The sequence below is a fragment of the Anopheles ziemanni genome, chromosome 2 (genome assembly GCF_943734765.1).
Source record: "Anopheles ziemanni chromosome 2, idAnoZiCoDA_A2_x.2, whole genome shotgun sequence".
Taxonomy (NCBI): domain Eukaryota; kingdom Metazoa; phylum Arthropoda; class Insecta; order Diptera; family Culicidae; genus Anopheles; species Anopheles ziemanni.
Genome location: NC_080705.1, coordinates 3,710,589 through 3,729,823, shown reverse-complemented (window position 1 = coordinate 3,729,823; position 19,235 = coordinate 3,710,589). Strand labels below are relative to the sequence as shown.

Here is a 19,235-nt window from a genome sequence, read left to right as displayed (position 1 = left end):
AATAAATACAATAAAGCTCATAACATATTCATATACTAAATTGATGAAGTTTACTTAGTGTTCATTTTCAAAAATGCATGGCGTCCCATGTGCTTATCAAAGAGCGGTTTCCGGAAGAAGTTTCGCCCACAAATGCTGCACGTAAAAGGATAGTTGCCAGTGTGCTTGCTTACCTCGTGATACGCCCGGGTTGATTGATGCATAAAAGACATCCCGCAGTAGCGGCACTTGTACGTTTTATTGCTCCCATCGTGAATCTTCAGATGTGCCGTCAAATTGTGCTTTCGTTTGAACTTCAGCGTGCAGAGTCCGCAACCGAAAGGGGTTTCGTTGGAGTGCGAAATTTCATGCGAACGTAAGTGTGTCCGCCGTAAGAACCGTCGCTCACACTGGCTACATTTGTAAAGTCGATCGTTTGCATCGACCGTATGTAGTTTGGCGTGAGCTTTCAGACTCGATCGGAAGCGAAACGAACGTCCGCAAAAGTCGCACTCGCACGTTTCGTCCCTGGTCACGTACTTTTTCCGATGATACTTCTCGTGAAACTGGAGCTGCTTGCGGTCGTTGAAGCGCTTCTCGCAGAACCGACATCGATGGCAGAGGCTACGTGTGTTGCCGTGCAGAACTAAACTCGCCTCGTCGGTGAACCGTTTGTAGCATACGGCACACTCAAATGGTTTCGCATTGCAAATCACTCGGTCACTGTAGTGCGCTGCTAAAGAATGTTCTTGTAAATCGCTCTCTGTCTGAAACGATAGTTCACAGCCGCAGCAACTTTTTGGACCATCCGCTTGTCCCGGTGGGTTACCCGTCGAGTTGAGAATCTCCAGAAATCCTTCGGGTAGAATCTGTTCCTGTACAATTGTCGGATGAGCCGTGTTGTTCAGCAGATTGTTGCTCCCTTCGCTACTCTCCTCCATCATCATACTGTTCGCGCCGAGGGCGTACATATTTTGCGAAAATTCATCCATTCCATCGAAGCCAACCTCTGCGTCGTGCACGGGTAGTTCCTTCTTTGGACTGAAGTCAATTGTCGGATCCATAGGTTTGTGGTCAAGCATCACGCTGGCAACCATTTCCCTCAACTGCCTGTCCGTTTCGATACATTTTTCTCGCACGCCGATGGCAATGGCTATGCTCTCTACACATTCTTCGCATGCACTAGTAGGTAGCCCGTCGTCAGGTTGTATCTAATGATGAATTATGTTTTGAAAACCAGTGATTGCAGGCAGCTACGTTTCGAACTTACCACTATACCGCACAACTCGGTGAATAACTCCGCGATCGTTCGTTCGCCCAGGGTGGAAAATAGAGAAAGATGTTCATCTCTTCCTAGCAGGACTTGTTTGCATACACGGCAGTAATTTTGCGCCATCCTGCCGGAAGATCACAAGAAAACAATTTTTCAGCTGTTTGAAGCGCCGTATATTGCGCGAAACTGATCTGGAATGTTAGTAAACAACCCATGTGACAGTTATTTGTTGTCATCCAAGATTCAAAAATAGTCCGTTTGAACGGCATGCAACGTGGTGTTTTTGAGTTAAAACTCCATTCTACGATCTGTTTTTTATTCACAATTAGCATCATGATTGTTCGTAGAATTAGTTTCGATACGCGCCTTTAAGGCTGCCTTCTTTTTCAAAGAACGTCCTGCTGGGAAAACGATATGTAAAAGTTAGCAAAATTTTCTATTTTTTTTTACTAGACTAAACGCCTACCAGAATGTGTAGTTTCGTGTCTGATTAGAATCCGTTTTTGAGTAAACGATTTACCGCAGTGTCCACATTTATACGGCTTTATTCCTAAAATAAGATTGTCACATAGAAAAATACTTACATTTGAACACTTCTCCCATCCAATTACCTGTATGGCTCATCTCATGGCGTTCTCGGTTCGTGTGGTCGGCAAAGGATTTCTCACAATGCCGACACCGGTACGGTTTTAAACCCGTATGCGTCCGCATATGGTAGTTCAGGTGTGTCTTTGCCTTAAACTTTGCCGGACAAAGGTCACATAGAAATGGGTGTTCATCCGTGTGCGAAAGGACATGCACCTGCAGATTGGATTTCCGGCGAAAAGCATGTCCACAAGTTTCACAAGTGAACGGTCTTTCTTCGGAGTGTGTTAGCTGATGGGTTTTTAGTACCGTTTTGCTGGCAAACGTTTTTTGGCACGTTTCGCAACTGTACGGCTTTTCGTTACGATGCGAGCGCTCGTGTATTGCTAGCGCTTCACCACCACGAAATTTTAGGCCACAAAGCGCACACTGGTGGAAGAGTGGTTTGTAGCTTCGTTGCTGGTGTCGCCTAAGGGAAAGTTCCGTCTCGAACCGTTTGAAGCAAACGTGGCATTCGATCGGTTTCTTCAGCTTGTCTGCAAATGAGAATTCAATTTTATTTATACGATGCACAGCATGGGAGTGAGACAGGAGTAGCTCTTCATTTTCGAACGACATTCCACAGGCTTGAGCACAGCAGATCTTTGGTTCGCTGTCGTATTCAGTTTCGTGCCAGACATGCTTCTGACTATCCTTTAGATGACGTTCTAAAGAGTGTTGTTTCGCTTTGCTGATTTCGGTGTATCTTTTGTGGCATTGTAAGCATTCATAAATGTACTTTACTTGCGACATTATTTTAACATGCTTTTCCAAAGCCTTCTGCGTTAAATACCGCTTGAAACAAATGCCACAAATGTGTATTTTAGTATCATTTTTCGTTCTTGCGTGGTTCTGTGCACTGTGAGATCGTTGCTCGGATTTAGTTTTAAACATTTTTAAACAACCACAGCAAACAAACTTCTCCATAACTTCTAATTGTTGTATCAGGCTCGCATCTTTTTCAGACCATTCTTCAGAGTCTTTCCTATCCTCCCCGTACGAGTCAACAACGCATGTCATTGAGGGTTTTGAAATGGGTATTGTTTGTGGCGCGTTAAAAAAATAAACTTCTTCTACAATTGCTTCGTCTTCGAATTCGCCAGTAGTTACATGATTGTCGTTGATGACTTCCTCTTCGATATAAGCTCCAAACGATTTACTTTCCTTCGAGAGCGAAATCTCCTGATCCAATCTCGTTCTTAATTTCCGATCTGACTCTTGCACCTTCTTTGCGAAATTGTAGATCCCTTCTAAAGTTTTCGCGCATTCACGGCACAGCATGGTAGAAAGCGCTACTTCATCGCTTATCTAACAAAAAAAAATAGGAGAATAAAAAGGATGTTTGCTAAATTTAACAACCGTTTACTTACCTGTACTTGTGCACAATTACTAAGTACTTCAGCCATTAAAATTGTATCATCAAGAGGACTGAAAAGCGATACCGATACGTCGTTTTCCAAATTCAACGTGCAAGCTCGACAAACGTTCATTTCGTGTACGAAAATTACTGAAAGTTGAAAACTCCGCAGAGAAATGATGAATATTTCCCTCTGTGCTAGTTGTTTACGTTTCCAATGCACATGTCAAATTCAAGGGAAGAATAAGTAAAAAACATCTCTGCAGCACTAGAACAGTCAACTGGATGACAACGTGACGAATGCAACGTGTTTTTCGAGAGCTTGCGACCGAAATTTTCATTGATTCAACTGATGTCTTTCTTGATTAATCTATCATACTCTCATTAAGAACACTAATCGGTGTAATCGATTGGTATTTCGAATTTATTTTTATTTCTTAATTTATTATCTTTGAACTGTGTTTGTGATACCACGCGGGAGTGGAAACGATGAAATGTTAACAATAAAACTACACGTCGATTTTCCACTGTACCAGTTCTGCATGTGGGTCGGGAAAGAATGGATGGGGAATTAACGGACACGCCAATCATTTCGGGAAATCACATTTCACAGCAGGGAGATTTGTCGCCGCAGTTCCATCAACTTCATAGATTTTCATTTATGCAGTTGAAAATTGCAACCATTTCTGTATTGACATGAGTTAGCAAATAAAAACAAATGAAGACAGCCATTTAACTAATATTTGTTTACTTATATTTACAAAAAAGAAAACTGTGATCCATAACCTAGTGGGGAAATATACAATACAAAAACTAAAGACAAAACATAATAAGGAAGATTTCGTTTGCGTTGGCCACAAAGGTCGAGGCCATCAAATTTAGCTACTAACTAGTAAGCGATGCCAATAACGGGTCAATAGTCGCGGTAGGAAGTGTACAAGTTTTTCCGAGAACCCTGTAAAAAATAATAATAATCCGTCTCCGCCGGTCAAAGTCTTTGTTCCCCAGTGGTTCCCTGTTCGTCTCTTGGTTTCGCTGCTGCTCATCTGCATTTGCTGGATTGTCCTTTCTCTCTTCTATTGTCTATGATCTTTCATGTCCACGTGTTCTCCTTAGCACGATAAGTGCTTAGTCGTTTCCGTCGAGTTATTGGTTAATATCGGTAGATCTCTATTGCAGAAAAACAAACACCCTTCCGTCCTACACCAATCACACATTCAATTCACGCGCTACTGATCCGTGTGCTCCCTATTCGCTTGTTCCGTGCACTTGGTACTAATCCCAATCACAATCGATTTAAAGTGTGCTGTGACTTAACTGCTTAGTTGTAATTCAAACAGGTTTTACTCGTGTTTTTCCTGCCTAATGGAAGCCAATTGGAGAGGTTTCTTTTAAAGGTACACTAAAGCTACGAATACTTAATACTAAAAAACACAAGCTAGGGAAGGTCAAACAATAGAAGAAAAACAAATCCTACTATCTCTTTATCTCTTTTGCTAAGAAAGAAAAAAAAATAAACGAAAAGCCTTACGTCGCTTTAAGATGAGTACCACCACGTGGGGTTTTCCTTCCTTCCACAACCTCCTTTCATATCAGCAACTTTTTCCTTTCTCTTTTAGCGTCACATTTCGCAGCGGTCACTTATCAGTTACGGGGTATGCGTTGATGTACAATTTTCCCACTTCCAGGAAGAAACTCCCTTTGTCAAATATCAGGTCCAGGTGATAATCCTTCACGTTTGCTATATCTAGTATTTTATCGGATTCATTGAGTGGTTCGCAAATCGCTTTAAACTTACTTATAGCATAAGGAAGAAACACTAAAGGAAGGAAAACTACATCCTTTCTCCCTCGTATAGCACGCAAAAGTATGGGGTGGGTGCTCTAACCTTAGACATTAGAGGGCATCGAAGCCTAGATCTAACAAGTTGCTACTAACAAGGTAAAAAATAAACGAAAATAAACTATCTGTACAAATCGGTGTGATCGAGTTGAAAAATACAAAATAAAACCGGGTGCATCAATCAATCAAACATACACATATAGTACACAGAAATTATTCCTAACGCTGCCATGCGGACTTTGTGGGAGTTGGGCCGATTTTTCCGTATTCTCCTCACCGCTGCAGTTTTTTTTGTTTGCGTATCTCAAATATCCTTTGTATCTCTTGTTTGTGTGTTCTTTGCTCCATCTTTAGGGCTCTTCTTTTCCTCAACTGCGTCCATCTTCCTTTCCTCCCACCGCTGGCTCGATATCAACGCATAATTCTCGCGCTTTAGTTTCTTAAACTCTGAAAGTGATAAAAATGTAGAACGAATCAGATTGGCACATAGTAGTTTGTTTGTGTTTTTTTTTGTTTTCTCCATTATTTCTTTTGCTCTTTCTCGCAAGTAATATTACTCTTTAATTTAAACTACCACTCTTCCTCAATCATGTACACTTTTTTCCAACAGACCTGATCGCTGTCCGTAATGAATAGTATAATCTCGATAGCTAACTAAGCTAATAGTACTGTCATTTTATTTGGGGGAGTGAGGTGTTTTGGAGATGGGTTTCAGTACGTGCCGCACGAGAGAAGAGCCACAAACTAGGTGCGGTCACAGCTAACACCTACAACACTTGGAAAAAAAACGGTGGTAAAGGTAGCGCCACGCCAAGCAAAAGAAACACGATGGCACAGATCTGCCGCATGGATCGGGGTCGAGTTCGCCGATCATCCTTTGAGATCATATGCTTCACAATTGTGGCCGTGCCGAGTGTAGGGGACTCTCTGGTTCGAGTTACTTGTAGTACATGGGCTCAGATTTGCTCAGATCCGTCGGCATCATGCTGTCGTCGTCGCTTTTGATATGCATCTCGTGATGTTGCTGCTGCTGCTGCTGCTGCTGCTGTTGCTGCAAAGCTGAGGGATGCGATGAGTCGCTGTTGGCGGGCGAGGGCGTATCCCGGTCGCGATCGTGATGCTCGCCGTGCTCGCTGGTTCCGCTCGTGCTGCTGCTCCGGCTACCATTTCGCCCACTGTGATGGTGGTGATGGTGGTGTGGGTGAAGGTGATGCGGATGGTGATCCTGCTGGTCCTGGTCGTGCTGCTGCTGGCGAGCTTCGGCAGCGGCTGCGATGGCTGCGGCGGCTGCAGCCTGCGCCTGCACCTGCAGCTGCTGCTGGTGCAGATGGTGTAGGTTGTTGCTGATCGTGTGCAGGGACTGGGAGTTGATCGATAGCGGGGTCGGAGAGGACGGCGGTGAGCCAGCTTCCGACTGTTGCTGCTGCTGCTGCTGTTGCTGCTGCCGGAGTAGCTGAATCGTCGTCAATCCATTCGCGTTTCTAATCAATCTGCAAGCGCAATGGTCAGAGAGATGGTTCAAAGTTAATTTTGCTTGGCCCAGACTGAGTGCGTAACTCATCGGACACTTACGGGTAGCAATCGGTGCCGTTGACCGGCGAGCCGTAGGTAAACTTTCGATCGTTCGTACTGAGATCGGTCGGCTTCAGATCGTCCAGATCGGTTTCCATCTTAATGTTGCGATGGTGCGGACCGGCGGACGATCCGTTTCCGTTTTGTACTGCGAGATGATGCTGCTGCTGCTGCTGCTGCTGCAGGTGATGGTGGTGATGGTGCAGGGACGATGGCGACGCGGACGACGTGGACGATGACGGGGAGAGTGGGCCGTTCTGGGAGGCGGCGGCGGCAGCGGCAGCGGCAGCCAGATGGTGAATGTTGGCACCATTCGGTAGGAGGGACATGAGCGGATTCACCGCACCGTTGCTACCGCCCGCACCATTTCCATTGCCCGCCCCGCTACCATTGCTACCGGAATGGCCGTTCGATTGGGCGGCGGCAGCTGCTGCGGCCGCTTGACTGGCGGCCATCGTTTGGCGCAGTAACGAAATGTTCTTGATGCTCTTCAGCTCCGTCGGGTTGCGTAGGAACCTAAGGAAAATGCGAATACAGACCACGATCAGTACACGTCTTTGCAAGGAACTAAGCTGCAGAATGAAGAAGAGTATACTCACTGGTAGCAATGGCGTTCACCTTGCACCTTCCGGAGAATGTTGACGCGGTAGTAGTACCGCAGGGCCCGTGACATCTTGTCGTAGTTCATCGACAAGTGGTTCTTCTGCTTGCCCCACAGCTTGGCCAGGCCGGCCGGATCAACGATCTTGAAGACGCCCGTGTCGCGGCACTTCCACGCAATGTAGCTGCTGTACCGCTGGCTCGGATCGTTCAGCAGCTGCTGCAAGAAGTCCCACAGCAGGCGGCCGTCTGAAAGCGAACCGGAGGACGAAACTGGATGTGTGATAATGGAGGAGGGGGAGGCACGGGTTGGGTGTGGAAGAAGAGGGCGTGTGAGTAAATTCCCGGTATCGTTTTTCTGGCATGTTTTCATGTGGCAGATTAATGTAAGCTCGGTGCACCAACGTTCCGTAGTGAAACGTTTTCGTAGCAAAGAGCGTGTAATGCAGTGAATCTCAACCAGTTCGAACAATTTTCGTTTCAATATTTTGAGCTGAAGTTTTAAACAGTAATTTTAAAAGAAAGGTTGAGAATCTCTGGTGTAGTGTATGTAGTGTCCTAGTACCACCACACCTGTTCAAAAGCGTGCGCGCGTTGCGTCGATACTTACTTGTGTTGGGTTCGGGACTGTCGGGGAAGAACTCGCGCTTTACGGGCAGGAAGGCGCCGGGCGTATTGGGGGCCGAGGCGGACCCGGGTGGCGATCCGGCACCGTTGGCCGGCGGAGAGTTGAGAGCGGCCGCGCCCTTCAGGCTGAGTACGGCTGCTGCAACGGCGGCGGCCGTTGCGTTGGAGGCTGCACTCGATGAGCCACGCTCCGACTGACAGTTCTCGCGTGATCCGGAGCTACCGCCGTTCAGGAGCGAAGAGACAGGGTATTGGAGCGTCTTGGTGTCAAGCAGCTGTAGCTGGCCAAGGTGTTGCGTTTCCTTCGAGATCGGTGTCAGCGGGGGACTTTGCTGCGGGGGATGGGTGGCGATCAGTGGCAGCTTGCTGTCCGGGTGGGTCAGTGGAAGCGGGTGGAATCCGTGGGAGCTGCTACCGCTGCCATTGCCGGCGGAACTGCTTCCACCGTTGGCATTCGCGTTCGCACCGCCATTGTCCTCATCCGAATCGGACTGGTTGCTGACGCTGCTGCTCGTGCTGCTGCTGCTGCTGATGATGCTACTGCTGCTGTTACCATTGTTGGTGGCCGATCCGTTGGCGCCGGTTCCGTTGGTGCTGCCGCCCGCAATACCACCGTTCGTCGACGACGAAGAAGCCGAGGATGACGATGACGAGGACGACTTGGCGGCACTTTGCTGGAACACGTTCTGCTCGCCGTGGCTCTGCGAGGGCGGACTGCCGGCCTGCGAGTCGATGGAAGGGGCCGGGCTGAGCGTGACCGAGTTGGACGCGGCCATGAACTGCTGCAGGTGTGAACTGTGGAAGAACGGACTGTCCGGCGGAGCCAGCGCGCTCCAGTTCGGCGTCGGCGGGTGACTGTGGGGTGACAGGGGATAGCGACCGGTGGGCGTGACCGGACTGCTCGGCAGGTGGCGGTGCAGTGTCTGTGCGTCCCGGATCAACATCTGCAGAACGTTGTGCAGGACATCACCGGCACCGGGGCTGCGCTCGGCCAGATCGTTCTTCGTGAGCACACACAACGCCTTGCCGTTCATCTGGAACAGGTCCAGGTCGAACTTGGGCAGATCGAACTCACGCTCGCAGAAGCGCAAGAACACGACCACCTCATCGCGACCCCAGATGCGCGGGTCGGTGTTGAGCTGTGGCGGGAGCTGCGTCTTAAGGTCGGCCAGCGGACTCGGCGGTGCCGGCGGGTAACGCCAAAGGAGTTCCGAGTTCCACAGCCCAAGGGGCGGTGGGGCGTTCAGTGGGGAGAGTGGGATCGGTAGGAGCTTCATGGCGGCGGCTGCAAAGGCTGCTGCGGCGGCTGCTGCCTTCGAGTTGGAGCTTGTCGAATCCGAGCTGGTAGCTGTTCCGGTGGTGCTGATTGCTGGAGCACCGGAAGCAGCCGTACTGTGAGTCGTTTGATCGCGAATTATGGCGGCAAATGCTCGATCCTTGTAATTCTAATGATCTTCCTCAATTTTCCTCCCGGATCCTGAGTTTTTCAATCTGAAATAGATAAGAGAAGAAGAGTTGTTGATCAGTTCCCGGTTTCACAAGCATGTATAAGTTGTATTTAATATAACTAAGCATATCGGTGTGGGGCAGCATATTTCTTTGCAATTTCGTTTTGCTTACAACTTCTTCAGTATATAAATAAAAAGGTCCATGATATACAACGAAAAGAGTAAGACGGAGAACTTCATACTTCAAAGTTCCCAAAGAGTTCAAAGCACGATCGGCTCAACGGGAGTCTTTGATGAGTCTAGGAGTTCTGAGTGATGGCTAGAGCTCTGCAAGCCGAACATTCATCTTCTCGAGTCGTTGCGTTGGCCTGGTCTCCTCGTCCTCCAGGGGGACCGCAATTCTTATCTTCAGAGTCAAAGAACATGCCGAGCTGATTCTATTGCACACCTTCATCGACAACATACACGTCCTCCACCGTTCTGATCGGTGTTGTGTACGGAGGTATTTCCGTAATGTTTTGCTCCCGTCGTGCCTCTTCGTTTGGCGACACTCTATATCAGGTTGAGACTAGTTGGGTTTTATTTTCCCTCTGGATGATGCTGCCAGTGTTGGACCTTCGACGGGCTTTGTTTTCCGTGCGCTTTCCTTCACCTTCACCGGATCCACCTTCTTCTCGGAGGGAAGCGGGGTGTGGCGAAAAGAGATTGCGGTGGGACATAAGACATAGCAGCAGAACACCCTCTCCTCTCGCGGTCAGCATCAACAGTGCTATTAGTAGTGTTTTTCGCCCCGGACCGGCCTGGGATGGATAGAGCGGTGGTCGAAGGCAAGTCCGGACGAGTACGAAGAAGAAGAGATCCTCCCAAGAAGATTCCCATAGGATCACGGACCGATCCGAGTGTGTCTCAAGGAGAGAAGAAATCAAGAAATAAAGTATGTGTATAAGAGACAGAGAGAGAAGGATGAAGCGAACGGGAGAATGTATTCAAATAACATCCGCTAGTTCAGGTTTTCAGCGGAAATTGATTTTTTTTTATGATATGTATAAAAATATGTTTCTCTCCTTCCACGTTCTTTCGTTCGCTTCGATTCCTGTCCCTTGCCACCTGCCAGCCCAGGCCCAGTTCGTCGTTCCCCCGGGTCGGTTTCGTTGGTCCAGTCGCCCAAGAGGAATCTCGTCTTCCTCCCCGGGGGCACACACACAAAAGCCAAGAAGAAGATAAACGGGAGACCGCGGGCCGGGGAGGGAGAGGAGGGGGGGGGGGGGGGGGGGAACCGAAACACGACCGAGAAAAAGAGGTCGCCGTTCACGGGGACCGAACGATGCGATGATGCGTTCCTTTCTCACCGCTCCCCTCACGTGCTTTCCCCACCCCCTTCAGCACCCGCCCTTTCGTCTTCCCGGAGAGTTCAACCCATTTCCTGTGTACTCTCCTCCCTGGTCCGCCCGCTTTTCTACCCCCTTACCGGTCCCCCCCCAACCGTCGTCATCTGACTCAAGGGATGTTTAAGATTTAGTCGTGGTTTAACCGTGAGGTCGACCCGACCCGCCGGCAGCAACGTACGACTCCAACCTGGCCCGCGCATCCGTTAATTATTTTTCACATCATTGCTTTTTAAACACATACACACACACACACGCATGAGCACGAGTTGCCAGAAAGCGGAGCAAGTGCAGGTCATTCCCAAACGGGTGGAGAACGCGCGATCCGATCCCAGAGCACTCCTCTCGGACATTCCCGGGTTTTCTTGGGTTTCGCTTTTTCTTGCTTCCTCCGGGAAGCAGCTCGAAGAGGCATTGCTGAGGTTTGAGGCAAAAGAAAAGGTGCCACGACGACACGAGATGTCGGCAAGGTAAGACGGAAAAACACTCACGCGATCACACACATGATCGCGGTCCGTTTCGGTTTTTATGTGCTCAGCTTCTCAGGCGACAGCTCCGAAATTGTGGTCCTTCCATCCTTCCATTTCCTCTTTTCTCTTTCCCTTTCACGCCCTACCGACCTTTCCTTCACTCTTGTGTGTGCTTTGGTTAAACAATGTACAGAAAAAAAACACAAATGTCCGCGCTCCCACTCACCCACACACGTGCCCCCCCCTCGTTTTCCACACGCGTTCCCTCGGCAATATCTTTTTCCGAAGGGACAAATATTTACACGTACACGTTTGTTGTCCTACATCACAACCGTTTCCTCCCTTTTTGGGACCTTTGGGCGTTTGCATGATGTCGAAAAAGAAAAGAGAGAAGGTAAAAAAGCAACACGTTACGTTACTTCACCGCCAGACGGACGGTATGATCTCCCTCTTCTTTCCGTCAGCGGGGAAAGAAATGCCGGTGGAAAACATATGACAAAGATCGTCCAAAAGACCGATTATGGAGAGGAGGGACAGGAAATACAGCGTACACCGTAGTTGTTGGCCTCTTTCTACGCGGAAGGAGAAGAAACTAAAACAAAAAAAAAAAACCGACCCGCCGATGGAACGGATGATGATCGATGCTGCGATCTTTTCCCCGCCCGAGGTCATTTGTGTGGCCGGAACCTGGCCGCATAGTTTGGGGGTATGTATGTGCCCCGCCGAAAGCGCCAACGAGGAATTCGTGTGTGTCCATATCGTTTATGTTTACTTATTTGGCAGTTATTGCGTGGTGTGGGAAGGGGAGATGAATATTTCGTCACGGGGAAATGATGCTGGGAATGTGTCGTTTCGCATCCCTCCATTGAGTCGCAATGTTTTGACGACGAAAGTTCGAAGCGGAAAAGGGAATTGTCGTTACAATCAGCAGTTTCACCTGATCGATTATAAGCCTTATGCGGTGTCTGCACTTTCTGAACGGAGTCAGCAATTCAAATCCTGGTATTTATGGACGAACAGACCATGAACCTGTGCCTTTGGTGCTTGACCGAGAGGAGCTCGGTTTCCTCGCCGATCGATTACCCAACTTGAGAACCTTTCACAAGGAGTTCTCGGTTTTGTTATTCAAATCCCGGACCCGGACGATAAGGTAGTCTCGCGTCCGGAATCTCGTTTGCGAGGCGAAGGAAGCAGTCGTTCGACATGGGATTGATTAGGATTCAACCGATTCGCGCATCACGTACACCATTTAGAATTCATTTCAATACGGGATCGCTGGTTGTTTGGGTCAAACGTTAATAGTTCGAGGTTAGGGTTGAGTTTGTGCCTGGAATAGCTCGAAGATTTTGCACTTTCTCGCAACTTACAAATTATTTTGGGAAAAGTGGTGCGCGTGTATGGTTCGAACATGTTACAATCTGAAATGTGTTTTAGCATAGTCCTGCGTAATGTGTTTCCATGCGAAGAACTCAAACGGCCCAAGGCGGAAATGGTTTCTGAGGAGGCGTCGATGGCCTCTCCCTTACGCATGCGAGGGAACATACATCATTCTCCCCGAAGCCAAAACACACGGTCCGTTCCCGCGGAGATCTATTAATAAGCGAGCATTTGCCGGCGTGCGTTTGCAATGTGGCAAGTTCAACGTCATCGGAAGACCGAGAGCGGCATGATTCCGCGAGGCGCGAAGTTCTTCTTCTGAGCCTCCCCTTAAGTCACTTCACTTTTACTGCACACACAGAATAATGCGAAACTGCACTTGCCCTGAACTTCATCGCCAGAACAAGACGAGACGAGTGACGGTTGGAATATCACGATCGTCTTCCGTTTTTTCCCCCACCATGACGGGGGTTTCCCGTCTCGCTCGCGACTTGAAAAAAAAATAAAAGAAAAACACCCGCCGCGAGTGCATCTCGTAATCGCGCCGTCTCGATCAGGAAGTGGCATTAATGTTGATCTTCCTGCTTCTTGCCAAGAAAACACGTTCGCGCCAACGACGACGACGACGACGAAGGTAAGGGAAGAACACGCGAGAGTGCGCATTGCAAAAATTCTTCCCATCTCCCGTTGCGTTTTCACCCGAGGAGGTCGTGAGGAGGATGCTGCCTTTATCTCCCTCTTGAGGGTGGAGGGCATGTGCAGGGCAACAACCGTCGAATGCACACATGCAGCGCGAACGCGAGTTGCTGAGCTGTCGTCTCTTTCTGGTTCCCTTTGTAACCTCAACTTACGAAGCCGGGCATCATGAGTCGGGGTTGATGCTACAGTTTCCTTTTTTCCCACAACGCTCCGTCGGTCGGGAGGAAATTGGCGTAAAAAATAAGGGATTTGTGGGCAAGAGGAGATACACGGAGGTGCTGCGTTCACCCCATTCTTGCTTCCCGAATGTGAGTGAGGACTCTCTGGCTGTGGGTCTTTTATTTGTGTCCGGTTTAACTTCTCCTTACTTTTCTTTTGCGGAACCGTCCCCTCCTTCCAGTCACCGACGGGGGAGTGGAGGAGTGGAACATACTGAAACGTATTTCGAACCTTTTTCCCCGGGATGATCGCCCGAGGCGCTATCGCGAACTATCGCGAGTGCGAGCATTCTCCTTTTTTTCCCAGCCCGCGCGGAAGAGGCCGGTAAAATACGATCAAAGCAGCAATTCGCACATGGCCGCCATCTTTCTCCTCGTCCGCGCATTGCAGGGCGGCACGATGACGACGACCACGCCGTGAGAAGGTCGTTCCCATACCGGCAAAAGGGAACGAAATTGCTCTCCGGTTCCGGCTTTGCCAAGAGGTATCCTTTTCCGCGTGCGCTGTCGAGAGAGTTTTGACAGATGGAGTACGCGCCTGTCATCCGCGAGGGTGACTGTACGCAGCCACATCGGTACGATCACCAACGATCGCAGCCAGTGGAGCTGGTGGAGGGAGGATGTTTGTGAATCTCTTCTCTTGTTGTTTAGCAGAATCTTTTTCGGAACGAAGGAAAGCAATTGTTCCTTTGACTCTTCCACTCTACCACGAAATTCTTTGATAGATAGACCCACTATGAAAAGAAACGAAACATAAAGTCCGAGCCGTTAGTTGATGGTCCGTTCTTTCCAGCTTGATGGGGCAATATTTCTCCCGAGGAGGCGACCCAGCGAAAAAAGTTAACCTCCGTCCACAAGTCGAGCTTTTCTCTTGTGGTTCCCCCCTTCCCCTCCCCTTGAAGGCTAAACGTAAACGGCTCTCTCTCCCCCTCTCGATTCGTTGTGTTAATTTTGTGTTGCCTCTATTAAGTATGTGTGTTCTTTCCTGTTATGCATCGAGCGAAACCTGCGGCACATAAGTGGCGAGCTCTGAAATGGGAAGAACCCGTCAAGTCGACTATCTTTTCCTCCAGAGGCCTCCCCCCCCGTCATCCCTGCCTCGTACCTTCGTCGGGAATCTGTTGCTGCTGCTAGAGCGTGCGGTTATTTCGTTTTTTTCCCTTCGGTTGCTTTTACTCGCTTCCAGCGCTCGTTGGCGCTACGGAATTACTGCTCGACAGGATCCCCCCCCCCCCCACTGATGCGGCGTTGCGCCATCATCACCGTCATCATCCACAGCCAGGAAGAAGGCAGGAAGCGATATGTGAGAACAACCCTGCCACCATGGGCCATCATCGGTCTTCTTTTCTCGCCAGAGCCGAGGAAACATCAGCGCTCTCCCCTCTCCCACCCCCGACCTCAGCATTTATGTTTCGCCGAGGTCCGTACCTGCTGTCTCTTCCAAGGCAAGAACAGGCTACCGTGCTAATCGAAGGAATGGGGAGGGAAAGGACACCATGGTCCATCCAACAATCTCGCTACACACAGCCTCGGCGGCCAGCCTAGAAGCCGGCAAACATCCATAACCGGTTTAAACGGAAACTAAAATGATATTATAAATAAAGTTCACAGTGTGTAGTTCCATCGCTTCTTTTGCCTTTTCTTCTCGTGGAAGTCTGAGTAGAGAGCGAGCTCCGATTTTTTTCTCCTTACGCTTTTCCCTTCTCGAAGGAAGAAAACGATCTGTCTGATAAAGTAACAGATCTTCTGCAAGGTTCAATTCTCTGTTCCGGTGCTTCTGTTTGGATGTTTCTTACTTTGCGTGTTTTAATTTCTCGGCTTCAGTAGTTTGTTAAATAAAAGAAATTACCATCAATTGTTGTTGAACTTTCCTTTAGACGAAGAAATCGAACCTTTATTTCAAACATTCTACTACTTGCCTTCTCTCCTCGGTTGCAAAAGCCCTGTTATTAATCGATAATGAACGATCGATCGATCGATCGAGCTGTTTCTCACTCACGCTCCCCTTTTCGGGATGCAGAGGACGTCATTATGCGAGGAACCGCTTTCCACCGAGCTCAAAAGAACGGTTCAATAATAATTAACATCGAAAGGACTCGACACGGTGGCCTTCCCCCCACCCCATCACCTCTATCGATCGCCCATAAGGGCAAGCAATAAGGGAAAAGGAAGTCATTAAAATAAGTACACCGGAGGAACACATCAGAACAACTCACGCAAAGCGCTGCTCCGGCTCCGGCCACGATCGTGTGCTCGTATAATAATCCCTCCTCGCAAGCGGCCGGGGCAGTGGATTGGAGTTCGGACCTGGATCGTGAGGCGGCGGCCATGCTTGCAAACCGCCGACCGGTGTAACGGTGGTTATTTTGCGTCACAACATACATTAACTAGATGGCGCACCGAGCGGAGCCGGATCCTCTCCTATGGCTAGCTCTCGTGCAGACGTTCTCGGCGGATGAATATTTACAAAAATGTTAAACAAAACCCCCGCACCATTCTCCCCCTTGCGTACCCCGGCGATCAAGTTTATAAATCTTCCACCGAGATGCGTATCTTTCGTTGGACGATCCATCGTCGAAGGGGCTCTGCCGCTCGAGGGTGCGTTTTCCGTTTCGGTAAAGATAACCTTCAAACGAAAATGAAAATTGCAATTCCACGCACGGGCACAGCGAAACAGAATTTCCTGCCCGAAATCGACGAAAAAAGCGTACGTTCAGGTGCAAGAGTAATTTTTAGGCAAGGCGGAGGATTGTTTGGACCATCGTTCCCCGGACGATGGGAATTGGTTCTTTTTCCTGCAGTGTGTTTTTTTAAAACTCTTTACTACTTCTTCCAGGCGCAAACGATCGCCAATGTTTGGAATGTGAACCGATCAGGAAGTGGTGAACGGAGGAGCAACAAAAAAAAAAGGCGCGCGCATTCCCGAAGAGGAAGCATAAACTTGCTCCGACAGCGTTCGGATTGAATTGATATTATAAACCCCAAAATCGATTCCATTCGACCACATGTTGTTTTTGCTTCCCGCCGCCCGGGAGCCATATCCTTTCCGCCGCATCGATGATCGCTCGGGAGGAGGAAGAGCAAATACCAGTTTTGCGTGTTAGAATAAACCTTTCTTTTTCGATGTATGTGGCTTTGATTTTTCGACAGCCCATTTCGGTTTCGTTTTGCTTCTGGCTGGAATCGGGAAAGAGCATATTTTATCGATGAGTTGGTGCTTTTTATGGACTCTCGTTTGGAGGAAATGCTTTTAGAACAAAAAAAAGGTTGCTTCCTTCGGAAGGCCAACTCGGAGGCAGGGAATTTTGATCGATAGACGGAGAGAAGATTAGCGAACGATGGTGGAGACTAATTAAAACAAAAATCCCTTTCTTTTCCAACGGCCCGAGCCTCTCATCGCTGTCATCACGGTTCTCGATCTCACACAGGAGATCACACCGAGCTCCACTATCGGATGGAGGGAGGGAGGGAGGGGCTGGGAAGGAAAATAAATCGTAAAACGTGTTGTTATGCTGGTCAGCACACTCACACACACACAGACACCGATCTACATGCCCCGCAGCATCCAGTCGGATCTGATCTTCTCGATCTTGGCCGCGCTCGGGTTGAACTTCCTCAAAACTGTTTGCTCGTCGCTTCTCATTCTCGTCTCATTTGCATATCGTTAAGTCGGGGCGCTCGATCATCCGTCCACGGGTTTGCTTCCCTTTCCCAGCGGGATGGGGTACGAAAGCGGGGGGAAAAAAACTTTAAACCTAGACGCGTTTCCACACCTGGAGAAAAAAGGTGAAGCGGGCGGTGAGACTTCCTCCCCATCCGCGTTCCACGCATAATAATATTTCGTCGTTAATCTCTAGCTCTGGGGCCCGGGCGATGTTCATAAGTGCAAAAAGGGAGGGGAGCGAGCAGAAAAAAAAACCTATCACCGATGGGATGAGACCATTTTTTTTTTTTTTGAAATCATACTTTGATCTTGAGGCACCGCAAAAAAACCCGGCAGGTAAGGAAGCACGATTGAGAAAAAGCAAGACATCTCTCACTTCCTTCGAATTGAATGTCATGTAATGGAAAGGAGGAAAAATTCAACTCCAAGATGAAAAGATTTGAACATCCCCGGTGAAGTGTTTCGGTTCCCAGAGAGAACGGCGAGCGCGTGACGTAACGGCCACTGGGGTGGGCACATCATCTTTGGAACACGGGAGCTCGCCTACGCCGAAGGGAAACATTTTACAGGCGGAACTCTGATGATGCTAATTTACGATCGATGTGTCCCGTCGTGGCCAGAGAGTGGTCGTGTACGTTATTGCCCAGTGCGCAAATGGCTACGCTTTTGACACATCATGTCAAATTGGGGGAGTATTGACTCTAGTTCCTTCGACAGCACGACCTAACATTACTTGCACGGACCCTCGCAGGTGTGACGATCACGAAAATGGAATAAAAACCCTTTCAGCTGTTTTTACTATGGAAACAAATTCAAGCTTCTACTATTGCCCTTCCTAAAACTCAACTTCAGGTAGTGTAACATATTTTATTATTTTATACGATCTAGCATTCGTGCAGCGCTCATCTGTGATGTTTGCGTTTCCGTTCGCTAGGATTCCCCACCCTTTCGGGTGAGTAAATGATGACGTAAGTGACTTAGGTTGATGACTACCACACGCTCCCAAAGCGCCAAATCGCAAACTCACACACAACACACAAGTCCGATGCACTGCAGCAAAATCATTTCCGCCTTGTTGCGCGATGTGACTAATCTGTGATTCGACGCCAGCCAAACGTTATGATGAAGCGTTAGTCCTCGGGGCGAATATAGTGGGCACTTCGTGATGTATTATACCGTTACGAGGTTTCACTCTCTGTCGCGCTGGAAGATGAAGCGATCGTGGCGAGCCATCGCGACAGAACCTACCTACCTTCTGTATGTGTTACTATGAATAATTCTAATCGGGTATTGAAATGTCGAACAGGGAAACCAAATCCCTACAGCGTGTCAACCCCGTTGACACGTTGACGAATGGTTGTGGCGCATTGGACGATGTCGGATTGTCGTCCGTTCGGGGGGCTCGGGGGACAGGATGGAAATAAATTGTCACCCGAGAGTCTCTCGCCGAGTCGACTCGTCTTCCCGGATAAGTGGCACACACGGCGTGAGATCCAAGCACAATGGTTTATTAGAGCAGTGTCGAATTTGGGTCCCACCGAACGTGACCCTCCCTCTATTGTGGAGCACCTTGTGGTGTCGGGGCACGAAGTGGAGAGAATGTGAGATTTCAATTTAAACCCTAAAGTTTATGCTGAGGATTCCAAGATCGACGGCGAAAGTAAGATCGCTCGAAATACCGCCTTCAACAAAGCGTAAAAGCCTTACAAGAGGAAGGAGAACGGAACACGATCGCAGACATTTGCACGAACCTACATTGGGGATGATGATTGTTATTTCAATAAATTTCCTTATTATGTAGGAATGCATGTTACTTAATTCCCCGTCGAGTGAACGTTTCGTTCATCGCTTCGCTCCCCAAAGCTTCGGGTTTAAGAGTTGACATTTCTTTCCCGCTGTCATCTCGATGCCGATCATTGGGGATCTTTCTCCTCTCCCCTCTGCGGAAGAGAGCAAGGCCAACACACAGGCTCCAGCTGTGAGCCCCCTCCCGAAAAGGCCCCAATCGTGGTGTGAGAAACGGGAAAAGTGTTGTCTGTTTACAAAACGAGATCGTATCCATTATCGTGTCGTGCCGTCGTTGCTTGGCGTGGGGGGGTG

At 48.8% G+C, this 19,235-nt stretch overlaps 3 protein-coding genes across 3 annotated transcripts; all 3 read right to left on the bottom strand.

The window, feature by feature from the left end:
* Positions 1 to 39: 39 nt before the first annotated feature.
* On the bottom strand, positions 40 to 1,184 carry LOC131282434 (zinc finger protein 239-like). Its single transcript, XM_058311903.1, has one exon. It carries the CDS (start codon positions 1,074 to 1,076, stop codon positions 51 to 53), a length of 1,026 nt encoding a protein of 341 aa, XP_058167886.1. The 5' UTR covers positions 1,077 to 1,184; the 3' UTR covers positions 40 to 50.
* Positions 1,185 to 1,567: 383 nt separating this feature from the next.
* LOC131283084 (zinc finger protein 182-like) lies at positions 1,568 to 2,770 on the bottom strand. Its single transcript, XM_058312648.1, has 3 exons — positions 1,864 to 2,770; positions 1,719 to 1,802; positions 1,568 to 1,650 (listed from the first exon to the last, which is right to left on the bottom strand). The coding sequence occupies exons 1-3, from the start codon at positions 2,768 to 2,770 to the stop codon at positions 1,568 to 1,570; spliced, it is 1,074 nt and encodes a 357-aa protein (XP_058168631.1).
* A 1,286-nt stretch (positions 2,771 to 4,056) lies between these two features.
* Positions 4,057 to 9,217, bottom strand: LOC131282426 (ets DNA-binding protein pokkuri). The gene is made up of 4 exons (XM_058311894.1): positions 7,858 to 9,217; positions 7,247 to 7,520; positions 6,648 to 7,163; positions 4,057 to 6,565 (listed from the first exon to the last, which is right to left on the bottom strand). The coding sequence occupies exons 1-4, from the start codon at positions 9,149 to 9,151 to the stop codon at positions 6,013 to 6,015; spliced, it is 2,637 nt and encodes an 878-aa protein (XP_058167877.1). The 5' UTR covers positions 9,152 to 9,217; the 3' UTR covers positions 4,057 to 6,012.
* Positions 9,218 to 19,235: the final 10,018 nt, after the last annotated feature.